General features: G+C 48.0%; 3 protein-coding genes across 3 annotated transcripts; all 3 read left to right on the top strand.

Annotated features, from left to right (window-relative positions):
- Positions 1-7695: 7695 nt before the first annotated feature.
- On the top strand, positions 7696-8618 carry LOC147416431 (uncharacterized). Its single transcript, XM_086508373.1, has one exon. The coding sequence runs from the start codon at positions 7890-7892 to the stop codon at positions 8184-8186; it is 297 nt and encodes a 98-aa protein (XP_086364499.1). The 5' UTR covers positions 7696-7889; the 3' UTR covers positions 8187-8618.
- Positions 8619-8790: 172 nt separating this feature from the next.
- LOC147416430 (uncharacterized) lies at positions 8791-10514 on the top strand. Its single transcript, XM_086508371.1, has one exon. It carries the CDS (start codon positions 9784-9786, stop codon positions 10078-10080), a length of 297 nt encoding a protein of 98 aa, XP_086364497.1. The 5' UTR covers positions 8791-9783; the 3' UTR covers positions 10081-10514.
- Positions 10515-10651: 137 nt separating this feature from the next.
- Positions 10652-12120, top strand: LOC147416429 (uncharacterized). Its single transcript, XM_086508372.1, has one exon. It carries the CDS (start codon positions 11658-11660, stop codon positions 11952-11954), a length of 297 nt encoding a protein of 98 aa, XP_086364498.1. The 5' UTR covers positions 10652-11657; the 3' UTR covers positions 11955-12120.
- Positions 12121-12465: the final 345 nt, after the last annotated feature.

Below are 12465 nucleotides of genomic sequence, written 5' to 3'. Positions count from 1 at the left end.
ATGGATTAATCCGCAACCCTAACCAACAGAAACTCACACACACGCACACTTTCTGCCAACCTTCATAGAACAAACTCACCTTCGGGCATTCTCAGCTGTACATGTTCACAGATAAACACCTCGACATAATCGGCTTGACAGTACACCATCATACACAACCATACCTACACCAAATAAGTAAACACACAATCCCTGGGAGGCAACACAAGCCTCAACCAACACATCATAGCTCACTCAATCATTCTCTCCCTCCCTCTCTACTCACACATACACAAAACCCGGAGCCAACGCTACCACAGGCGTGGGGCACAAGACGAGATAGACGAGATGATTGATGGCAAACTCAACACGAAAAATAATCCCACCGAACTGTGAACTCACTTATCCATAGCACAAAAAAAAAAAAACAATCCCCCTTACAATGGTGGCAGCTACTCTGATTGATCTCCTTCAAGCCCTTGGTGACCTTCTCATCCTTTTTCACCCTCGGCCTCTCGACAGCCCTTGGCCTTCAGCTGCCCTTATAGATGGTGGCCATCAGCTCCTCAATCCCGTGCTCTGCAACTGATGCTCACTGCCGAGTCCACTGCATATGGCCAACTCTTTCACATACTTCCTCCCCTCTCTCATCCCCAGGTAGCGCTGGCTCCTCCCTCTTCTCTATAGCATGCAACCCACGAATGCCCCCGCCTCCTTATGGTGCCATCACCCTTCTCAAGCACCCTCCTCAGCCTTGTCTCTGCACTCTTTTCACCCTGTAGCTCGTGGCGCCCTCAATCTTTTGCATCTCGGCCAGCCCGGACTCTTCTCCATTGCTCCCAACCCAGCACACCTCAACGCGGCCCTCCATTGCTCACGGCCTAGCTGGCTGTAATAGCGCCATCTGTATCCTGCCCTCTGGCGCTCTCTCCCCTCTTGCTCTAGGACAACCTTCTGGCGTCCCTGCACCCTTTCAGCCCCCGGCTCCTCCTTGGCCTTCTTCTTTTTTCTCCTACGTGTCCCCCCTCCCATGCTGCTGGTGGTCCTTCCCTTTCATGTACTCCCCACTTGGCCCGCTACCATGCAACCCAACAGGCGGCTTTCCTTTTCTGTGGCAACCCATGCTCACCTCATGCAGACCAGCCGACTCCCTACAGATGGCACTCCTCTTTACTGACAGCTCAGCCCGCCATGCTCCTGATGGCGCCACCACCTTGCAAAACTCCTCTCCTTCCACCTGCAGTCGCATCATCTCTCATGCATCACTTTTTCTATACTAACTCCAAGATTTAGTTTAGTTAAAAAATCCATGTGTGGCATACTTTCCCATGCCATCAATGGGCCATTTGAATCGATTACATTAAAAAATGGGTGTTCAGATTTCTTTTGCACTGCTCGCCTACTAACACTCTTCACCATGGTGAAGAAAATTTCTCTTCCTATCTCACTGGACTTTGCACCACACCGAGAGTGATATGACTGCTATGTCATCCACTTTGAGAGTCACCAAATAACGACCTTCAAGCTCGCAAAAAACTTTGAACTCGCCCAGCTTTAGCACCCGTTCTGCATACACCATGGCACCACCACTAAGGACTTCAATATGCTAAATCCCTCCCAATATAGACCTTTGGCTTGTTATGTGTCACATCTGACAGACACATTATCTTAGCACCACGAATGACCTATACAATGCCGCATTTGGCATACACATCCTAGCAGTAGAGTGTCTTGCATGTCCTGCAGACTCTCGATCAGAATCCCATATCATAAACCTCATAGCATCTCTATCCAAAACCCCTTGTCCCACTCCCAACCTTGTGATATCAACATTTGCTCCTGTCACCTGTGATAGCAAGTAACACTTGCTGTTTTGACTACAGAGTGCTCCATCTCTGTGTACTTGTCTCCTAGCTACATCAAACACCTGCTCAAGGTCCTTGTCATTTGCCTGCAAACTACTATGCCTGGGCGTCTTGCACTTCCATTGGCCGACCACCATCTTCAGCTGTACCAACGTTGTGGGGGGATTTGTATTTATAAGGTGAGCCGGGAAGGCACTGGGCCCCTGGCTGTGAGAGGTGCGAGGAAAAGAGTTGCAGCAGACACAATTAATGGGAATAGAGCTTAAAAAAGATAGTTTACCTTACACCAAATAATCAGCAGTATCCCTGTTTTAATCAAATATTAATGGAGGAGTTTATGCTCCTTACAAGGATTGTCCTGGTTTAATCCAGGTGCTAATCAAGAAAATCAAAATTGAACGGCCTTGTACTGCCTTCAACTTCTTCCTGCCATGGCTTAGAAGCTTCGACTTCCAATGGCCTTAGGTGGTCCGATTTGGTTTAAGGTTACCGGCTTAATTCTAGGTTTGAACGGGCTTGGAGATTATGGCTTAGAGAGCTTAAGATTATGGTTATCAAGGCTAATTTTGGCTTAATGAGATTGGGGCTTCGGGTTAGGGATCGTATGAAAGCTTAGCTTAGAGTTTATGGTAATCCGAGCTTAAGCTTGGCTAATGAGATTAGGATTAGGCTTGGATTAGGAGTTTGAGATTAGGCTCGGCTTAAGGAGAGCGAGATCTTTGACTTGGAGAGCTCGTATTTAACAAGACTAATGACTTCCAAGACTAGGCTTATAGAGCTTAGGAATATGGCTAATGAGTTTGAGAAGCTTTGGTGAGGCTTATATGGGAGATTAGAGAATATTATGGTCTTCAAGGCTTAAGATGGCTAATGAGAGCTTAATGAAATCAAGATCTTTGTTTGGCTTGGCTTAAGCGGGCTTATGATAATCCGAGAAAGTTTGGCTTAAGAGGGTGAGATCAAGCTTGGCTAATGAGAGTGAGATTAGGCTCAGCTTAGAGATTTTTGGATTAGGATAGCTGAAGACCTCTCACTTTCTTCCCCGGAGAGAAGGCACTCAATGAGAAGAGGAGAGGATAATAAAAAATGAGAGAGTCCAAGAGAGCCCCTCCTTTTCCTTTATAGGTTGCATGGGCACTTTACCTTGCTAAAAATAGCCTACCCATTAGCGATGTCGCTAATGGGTAGCCACCCTATGCTGTGGCACTAGCGGATATTGACCAGCGCAGAGTTCGGCGAGAGTAATGCCAAAAAAGGGCGCATGGGGCTGTTGAGCCTTTTTGCTTCATAGCCGGGCTCGTCCGAGCAGTCCTTTGGCCTCCATGACCGGGTCATCTTTTCGCGCAGCAGTCGCTCGCTGCCTGCTCGACGCCATGCTCTTCATTTTTATTTTCTTTTGGCTTCCCCCCTTATTGAATTAGGGTGGCCATTAACCATGCCCGTTAATTGGGCGGCCAGTTTTATTGGGTAGCCCTTCTTATTGCGGGTGGCCACTTGGCTCAAGAGCACTACATTTGGGCATACATATCGACCAAGGCATTGCCTCCATGACATCATTTTCCAACATCCACTGACTAGCAATATCACCGTGAATGCAACTGCCCACTCTAGTGTGTTGAATGGCACCATAGCTTTCAAGATGCAAGTATAAGTGTCCGTCAAGGCAAGGAATTATATATATAAAAATGCTTTCGTATCGGCCCACATTTGGCGTACATATCGGCACTGCATTGCATTAAGCCTGTATATTGGCCAACTAAAAAATACCTTGTTAATGGAGATAGGCCTTTGGTTGCCACCAATTCTGCTCTGATGGCTCCATTTCCCAGAATCTGTTTGCAGCTCAAAAATTACCAGATGAACTTGACTGATCAAGGCGACAAGGGCGGTTCGGAACCGGCCCCCGGCGATACATAAATTGGCCATATCTTGCCAACCGAAACCCCGATCGACAAACTGAAAAGACCGATATGCTCCTGGAAGTGAGCACTTCGGACCCATGCATTCCTATCATCTTTGACCTTTTATCAGCAAGTGCTCAATCCGGTGCGGTTCTGCTACTGACTCAACTGAAAACTGTCATAACTTCTTATCCGTAGCTCCAATTGACGAGCCGTAAAGACAGGCATGTAGAGCCCTTCAAGTACTTCAAGTTTGATTAATAAAAACCCAGTTATGAACACTTCAAAAATAATCACTTCTTAGCATTACCAAGACATCTTTTTGCCCTTAGAACCGCACCTGGCACACTTTTAGCTTAAAATTGGCTTGTTTCCAAGTCCTTATAACTGTTGAATAATCATGTGAGATTCAAATACACCTGATTGGCATCCATTTGCTCATTTTATTGTCATGGGAGCGGAGCGACACAACATCCACCCCGGCCTCTGAACCTGCATAACCTTCAGTTTGTGCCAACCGGTCTTCAAGCTGCGTCTACTATAAATACCTTAAGTTACTTGTCATCAAGCTCACGTAGGTGGTAAAGACATGTAAAACAAAAAAAGGTTTAAATCATAGCATCAATAGTCTAGCTCAATTATGTGGTAGCTGTCCTATCATAAATCTTTGAACCATAGTGGTCGTATCTCCAAAGCATTCAAATATAAAAAATCTGTTTAGTGAACCCCGCCAAACTCAAGTGCCCCAGTTAATTATGCACATGGCTTGACCATCAGCTCGCTTTAGGGAACCCTGTGAAGCTCAAGTATGCCTTACTTTGGGTGGTCAAGTTATTTACTTCAAGTTCTAGTAGCAGAACCATCTCAAAAGATGTGAAGATACTATAGCAACTATCCAAAGATGTCAACTGGATGCTAGCCATGTAAGCTTATTGATCATATAATAAAAAACACTTATGTATTAGCATACATAAGAAAAAAACAAATCTACTGCCAAGTAACCTACTACAGGAAAATAAATGATATCCTTGAATCTACAAGTTGCTCTTCAATAGCTCCCAAGATCAAATGGGATAATAAGAAATTGCCCCAATAGTGGCGCACCATAATATCCACATGAGCATACATATCCTGTATCAATCAACTTCAAGCATTTCTGCTCCAAATATGCTATTCTAGGATCTAGTAGAAAGAAACCACAATATATACCCAAAAATACCCATCCATGGTGAACCTTCTTTTGAAGATCTGTTGAATCACCTGGATCAAATACCATTAAGATCACATAGCATTGATGGGCTCCACAATATACTAGAGCCTCACCTGAAGCATAGTGCACCACCCACATCTCATAAACTTTTGGTAACTTAAGGTCATTACCAACAAGAATTAAAGAATTATGACTCCCTTTTACTGGTAGTAGCCAGAACATCACTGACATAAGAATTACTAGGAATAATATCCAAATCCAGCCACATTTGGCACATTGTCCCAAGAAATGAAAAATCCTGTGCAATTTATGCAGTATCAAGGATGATTTAGCATCATCTCCCCTCTAGCTTCATAGCCATTACGAAAAACCTTAGGATTTCCTGGACCTGTATCATCAGAGAGATTTTTACATGGTTTTTGAGTTTGATAGTGGAAAATAGCTTTATCATGAAGATCTTCATCCTTAGTGGAAAATAGCTTTATCATGAAGATCTTCATCCTTAATCTCCATCTTTACCTCCCACCTCGGCTCGTCTCACGTCGGGTTCACCAAGAATGTCGGGGGATTTGTATTCGAAAGGTGAGTAGGGAAGGCACTGGGTCCCTAGCTGTGAGAGGTGCGAGGAAAAGAGTTGCAACAGACACAATTAATGGGAATAGAACTTAAAACAGACAGTTTACCTTAAACCAAATAATCAGCAGTATCCCTATTTTAATCCAATATTAATGGAGGAGTTTATGCTCCTTACAGGATTGTCCTGGTTTAATCCAGGTGCTAATCAAGAAAATCAAAATTGAACTACGTTGTAATGCCTTCAGCTTCTTCCCACCATGGCTTAGGATCTTCGACTTCCAATGGCCTTAGGAGGTTCGATTCGGTTTAAGGTTACGCGCTTAATTCCGGGTTTGAACGGGCTTGGAGATTATGGCTTAGAGAGCTTAAGATTATGGTCATCAAGGCTAATTTTGGCTTAATGAGATTGGGGCTTTGGGTTAGGGATCGTATCAAAGCTTAGCTTAAAGTTTATGGTACCTGAGATTAAGCTCGGCTAATGAGATTTGGATTAGGCTTGGATTAGGAGTTTGAGATTAGGCTCGGCTTAAGGGGAGCGAGATCTTTGACTTGGAGAGCTCGTATTTAACAAGACTAATGACTTCCAAGATTAGGCTTATAGAGCTTAGGAATATGGCTAATGAGTTTGAGAAGCTTTGGCGAGGCTTATATGGGAGATTAGAGATTATGGTCTTCAAGGCTTAAGATGGCTAATGAGAGCTTAATGAAATCAAGATCTTTGTTTGGCTTGGCTTAAGCGGGCTTATGATAATCCGAGAAGGTTTGGCTTAAGAGAGTGAGATCAAGCTTGGCTAATGAGAGCGAGATTAGGCTCAGCTTAGAGATTTTTGGATTAGGATGGCTGAAGACGTCTCACTTTCTTCCCCGGAGAGAAGGCACTCAATGAGAAGAGGAGAGGATAATAAAAAATGAGAGAGTCCAAGAGAGCCCCCCCTTTTCCTTTATAGGTTGCATGGGCACTTTACTTGCTAAAAATAGCCTACCCATTAGCGCTGTCGCTAATGGGTAGCCACCCTATGATGTGGCACTAGCGGATCTTGACGAGCATAGAGTTTGGCGAGAGTAATGCCAAAAAAGGGTGCATGGGGCTGCTAAGCCTTTTTCGCTTCATAGCCGGGCTCGTCTAAGCAGTCCTCTGGCCTCCATGACTACGTCATCTCCTCGCACAACAGTCGTTCGCTGCCTGGTTGATGCCATGCTCTTCAATTTTATTTTCTTTTGGCTTGGCCCTTTATTGAATTAGGGTGGCCATTAACCATGCCCTTTAATCGGGCAGCCAGTTTTATTGCACGGCCATTTTTATTGTGAGCGGCCACTCTGCTCAAGAGCACTACATTTGGGCATACATATCGACCAAGGCATTGCCTCCATGACATCATTTTCCAACATCCACTGACTAGCAATATCACCGTGAATTCTATTGCCCACTCTAGTGTACGTGTTCAATGGCACCACAGCTTTCAAGATGCAAGTATAAGTGTCTGTCAAGGCAAGGAATTATATATATATAAATTCTTTCGTATCGGCCCACATTTGGCGTACATATCGACACTGCGTTGTGCATTAAGCCTGTATACTGGCCAACTCAAAAATACCTTGTTAATGGAGATGGGCCTCTAGTTGCCACCAATGCTGCTCTGACGGTGGTACACCTAAGGTGTCTCGGACCACGGAAAGTGTCAGCAGCAGGTAAAGGGCAGCAGACAGTGTGATAGTAGAAGGCTTGGACAAGTACCAGGTACAACCGGGAATAGGTCCCAGAAAGATGTGTATGCCAGATGTGGCAATTAGCAGGTCAGGCATCGGTTTTTAATCTCTCATAAGTAAACTGCTCGTCGATTCTGGGAATTTACTCTATGACAAATCTATGGTCCCATTATTTGGCCATGAGGTTTTTTTTGGAGGGCTCTTTCAAGGACTAAAGATTGAAGTGAGGTTATTTGTTATAATTACGGCAAGTTCGGGATGGCCCACAATCAGGGTGACCTCCACTACCGGCAAATTACAAAGCAATTGAAGTGCGACTCGAAAGGGGCTGCTACGGCTACTTGAAGCCGGGAGTACTTGGATGCGGCTACTGCGGCCTCATGGTCCACCAACTTGGCGGTGCTTGGGATTGCGATCGACCACAGGTGGGAATGTCCGCTAAGGCGCAAGATAAATTTTTTTGAAAGGTTTGCCATGCTAAAAAAACGAGGCAGTAAGCTGCAGTTGGCTGGAGAACAGGGTACGCTGTCTTTGGGAGGCCATTGCATGCAGGAATGTGGTCCCATCTGTGGTGTCTGCATGCGGAGAGAGGAGTCAGCTAAGGGGGGCCGCATGCGGTTGGCCAAATAAGGAGAGAGGGCCGCTTGGGCCATGCATGATCGGAGGGGAGCCAAGTGGTGGCGGCATGCAGTTGAAGGGGAAGGAGCCAGAGAAGGGCGGCCAGTAGGAAGAGATTGCGGCGCGCGCCAGAGCCAGAGGACTGAGCCGTGGGCTGGGGGCACAGGACAGAGCCAGGCCAAGGGCGGGCTTGAGAATCTGGGAAGGCAGGGTCGAGGGGAGCTTGAGGAAGCACAGCCGAGGGGGGCAGCCTTGCAGAGATGTGGAGGAGCTGCAGTACGGGCTGAGGTCCACGGGGTGGCGCAGATTCCAGCCTTGAGGTGGTCATGAGGGCAAAGTCAGGGGCAGCCGGGGGATACTGCCAGGTGCAGTAAAGGCAGTGCTACAGTAAGGGGCCGCCATAGGCTGCATGGCCGCCAGGTGATAAGGAGATCCGATAGAGGGCATATTGCAAGAGGAGGTGATGCAAGATAAGAGAGAGAAGTGCCGCGAGCTACAGGTGTAGAAGAGGAGGAAGTAAACGCTGCCGAGAAAGTGAAGGAGAGGAGGCGGGTATGGTCCGAGAAGGTGTCGAAGCTGCAGAGAAGGGGCACACAGGGGCCGCCATGGGCTGCATGGGGTGGAGAGAAAGAGGGGCAGTCAGTTGAGTAAGGGAATTGCTTGCGAAAGGCCACCACAAGGGCTGAGCGGATTGCATCCAGTCGGCGGGCACCATCATTGTATTTCGATACCGTTTTGTGATACATTGAGTGCTTGTGGGTGTCTGAATGGTTTGAATTCGATTTCTTTTTTTCCCTCTAATCTCGTGCAGTAGGTCCGTGGTAGTGTTGGCTCCGGACAGGTTGCATGTGTGTGGAGAGAGAGAGAGAGAGAGAGAGAGAGAGAGAGAGAGAGAGTGATTATGGTTATAGATTGGGTGTGATTTTGTATGCGGTCGAGGCTTGCGAGGTCTTCCGGTGTGTGTTTACAGAGTTGTGTGCAATGGTGTGTGTGTCGATAAAGCTGATTGTGTGTAGCCGGTGATTGTTAGAAGGTAGTCTTTATTGTGAAGGTCGGCAGAAAGTGTGCGTATGTGTGTGATTCTGTGTGGCTTGGGGTGTTGGATTTAATGTTTATGTAAATAATATCTATCAGTTTTCTTCTTATGCACTGATATATTGCCTAAATAATGCTATGGTTGAGCATAAATGCTCAACAAGGGGTCGGGCAATGATGGTACACCTAAGGTGTCTCGGACCATGGAAAGTGTCAGCAGTAGATAAAGGGCAGCAGGCAATGTGATAGTAGAAGGCTTGGACAAGTACCAGGTACAACCGGGAATAGGTCCCAGAAAGATGTGTATGCCAGATGTGGCAATTAGCAGGTCAGGCATCGGTTTTTAATCTCTCATAAGTAAACTGCTCTTCGATTCTGGGAATTCACTCTATGGCAAATCTATGGTCCCATTATTTGGCCATGAGGTTTTTTTTGGAGGGCTCTTTCAAGGACTAAAGATTGAAGTGAGGTTATTTGTTATAATTACGGCAAGTTCCGGATGGCCCACAATCGGGGTGACCTCCACTACCGGCAAATTGCAAAGCAATTGAAGTGCGACTCGAAAGGGGCTGCTACGGCTACTTGAAGCCGGGAGTACTTGGACGCGGCTACTGCGGCCTCATGGTCCACCAACTTGGCGGTGCTTGGGATTGCGATCGACCACAGGTGGGAATGTCCGCTAAGGCGCAAGATAATTTTTTTTGAAAGGTTTGCCATGCTAAAAAAACGAGGCAGTAAGCTGCAGTTGGCTGGAGAAGAGGTGACGCTGTCTTTGGGAGGCCATTGCATGCAGGAATGTGGTCCCATCTGTGGTGTCTGCATGCGGAGAGAGGAGTCAGCTAAGGGGGGCCGCATGCGGTTGGCCAAATAAGGAGAGAGGGCCGCTTGGGCCATGCATGATCGGAGGGGAGCCAAGTGGTGGCGGCATGCAGTTGAAGGGGAAGGAGCCAGAGAAGGGCTGCCAGTAGGAAGAGATTGCGGCGCGCGCCAGAGCCAGAGGACTGAGCCGTGGGCTGGGGGCACAGGACAGAGCCAGGCCAAGGGCGGGCTTGAGAATCTGGGAAGGCAGGGTCGAGGGGAGCTTGAGGAAGCACAGCCGAGGGGGGCAGCCTTGCAGAGATGTGGAGGAGCTGCAGTACGGGCTGAGGTCCACGGGGTGGCGCAGATTCCAGCCTTGAGGTGGTCATGAGGGCAAAGTCAGGGGCAGCCGGGGGATACTGCCAGGTGCAGTAAAGGCAGTGCTACAGTAAGGGGCCGCCATAGGCTGCACGGCCGCCAGGTGATAAGGAGATCCGATAGAGGGCATATTGCAAGAGGAGGTGATGCAAGATAAGAGAGAGAAGTGCCGCGAGCTACATGTATAGAAGAGGAGGAAGTAAACGCTGCCGAGAAAGTGAAGGAGAGGAGGCGGGTATGGTCCGAGAAGGTGTCGAAGCTGCAGAGAAGGGGCACACAGGGGCCGCCATGGGCTGCATGGGGTGGAGAGAAAGAGGGGCAGTCAGTTGAGTAAGGGAATTGCTTGCGAAAGGCCACCACAAGGGCTGAGCGGATTGCATCGAGTCGGCGGGCACCATCATTGTATTTCGATACCGTTTTGTGATACATTGAGTGCTTGTGGGTGTCCTGAATGGTTTGAATTCAATTTCTTTTTTTCCCTCTAATCTCGTGCAGTAGGTCCGTGGTAGTGTTGGCTCCGGACAGGTTGATTGTGTGTGGAGAGAGAGAGAGAGAGAGAGTGATTATGGTTATAGATTGGGTGTGATTTTGTATGCGATCGAGGCTTGCGAGGTCTTCCGGTGTGTGTTTACAGAGTTGTGTGCAATGGTGTGTGTGTCGATAAAGCTGATTGTGTGTAGCCGGTGATTGTTCGAAGGCAGTCTTTATTGTGAAGGTCGGCAGAAAGTGTGCGTATGTGTGTGATTCTGTGTGGCTTGGGGTGTTGGATTTAATGTTGATGTAAATAATATCTATCAGTTTTCTTCTTATGCACTGATATATTGCCTAAATAATGCTATGGTTGAGCATAAATGCTCAACAAGGGGTCGGGCAATGATGGTACACCTAAGGTGTCTGGGACTATGGAAAGTGTCAGTTGTAGATAAAGGACAGCAAGCAATGTGATAGTAGAAGGCTTGGACAAGTACCAGGTACAACCGGGAATAGGTCCCACAAAGATGTGTATGCCAGATGTGGCAATTAGCAGGTCAGGCATCAGTTTTTAATCTCTCATAAGTAAACTGCTCGTTGATGCAGGGAATTTACTCTATGGCAAATCTATTGTTCCATTATTTGGCCATAAAGGTTTTTTTTGGAGGGCTCTTTGAAGGACTTAAGATTGAAGTAGGTTATTTGTTATAATTGCGACAAGTTCGGGATGGCCCACAATCAGGGTGACCTCTACTACCGCAAATTACAAAGCAATTAAAGTGCAACTCGAAAGGGGCTGCTAGGGCTACTTGAAGCCGGGAGTACTCGAACGCGGCTACTGCGGCCTCATGGTCCACCCACTTGGCGGTGCTTGGGATTGCGATCGACCACGGGTGGAAATGGCCGCTAGGGTGCAAGATAATTTTTTTTGAAAGGTTTGCCATGCTAAAAAAACGAGGCAGTAAGCTCCAGTTGGCTGGAGATGAGGGGGCACTGTCTTTGGGAGGCCATTGCATGCAGGAATGTGGTCCCATCGGTGGTGTCTGCATGCGGAGAGATGAGTCAGCTAAGGGGGGTCGCATGCGGTTAGCCAAATAAGGACAGAGGGCCGCTTGGGCCATGCATGATCGGAGGGGAGCCAAGTGGTGGCGGCATGCAGTTGAAGGGAAAGGAGCCAGAGAAGGGCGGCCAGTAGGAAGAGATTGCGGCGCGCGCCAGAGCCAGAGGACTGAGCCGTGGGCTGGGGGCACAGGACAGAGCCAGGCCAAGGGCGGGCTTGAGAATCTGGGAAGGCAGGGTCGAGGGGAGCTTGAGGAAGCACAGCCGAGGGGGGCAGCCTTGCAGAGATGTGGAGGAGCTGCAGTACGGGCTGAGGTCCACGGGGTGGCGCAGATTCCAGCCTTGAGGTGGTCATGAGGGCAAAGTCAGGGGCAGCCGGGGGATACGGCCAGGTGCAATAAAGGCAGTGCTACAGTAAGGGGCCGCCATAGGCTGCATGGCTGCCAGGTGATAAGGAGATCCGATAGAGGGCATATTGCAAGAGGAGGTGATGCAAGATAAGAGAGAGAAGTGCCGCGAGCTACAGGTGTAGAAGAGGAGGAAGTAAACGCTGCCGAGAAAGTGAAGGAGAGGAGGTGGGTATGGTCCGAGAAGGTGTCGAAGCTGCAGAGAAGGGGCACACAGGGGCCGCCATGGGCTGCATGGGGTGGAGAGAAAGAGGGGCAGTCAGTTGAGTATGGGCTGCATGGGGTGGAGAGAAAGAGGGGCAGTCAGTTGAGTAAGGGAATTGCTTGCAAAAGGCCACCACAAGGGCTGAGCGGATTGCATCGAGTCGGCGGGCACCATCATTGTATTTCGATACCGTTTTGTGATACATTGAGTGCTTGTGGGTGTCGTGAATGGTTTGAATTCAATTGCTTTTTTTCCC

Source organism: Adiantum capillus-veneris, unplaced genomic scaffold (assembly GCF_014529385.1).
Source record: "Adiantum capillus-veneris isolate H3 unplaced genomic scaffold, ASM1452938v2 Hic_scaffold_989, whole genome shotgun sequence".
NCBI classification, from domain to species: Eukaryota; Viridiplantae; Streptophyta; class Polypodiopsida; order Polypodiales; family Pteridaceae; genus Adiantum; species Adiantum capillus-veneris.
The sequence above is the reverse complement of the archived record's forward strand: the minus strand, read 5'-3'. Positions and strand labels throughout refer to the sequence as shown.

What these genes read in the sequence shown, in the direction of transcription:
- LOC147416431 (XM_086508373.1), top strand. Translation starts at nt 7,890, where the DNA reads ATGCATGATCGGAGGGGAGCCAAGTGGTGGCGGCATGCAGTTGAAGGG.
- LOC147416430 (XM_086508371.1), top strand. Translation starts at nt 9,784, where the DNA reads ATGCATGATCGGAGGGGAGCCAAGTGGTGGCGGCATGCAGTTGAAGGG.
- LOC147416429 (XM_086508372.1), top strand. Translation starts at nt 11,658, where the DNA reads ATGCATGATCGGAGGGGAGCCAAGTGGTGGCGGCATGCAGTTGAAGGG.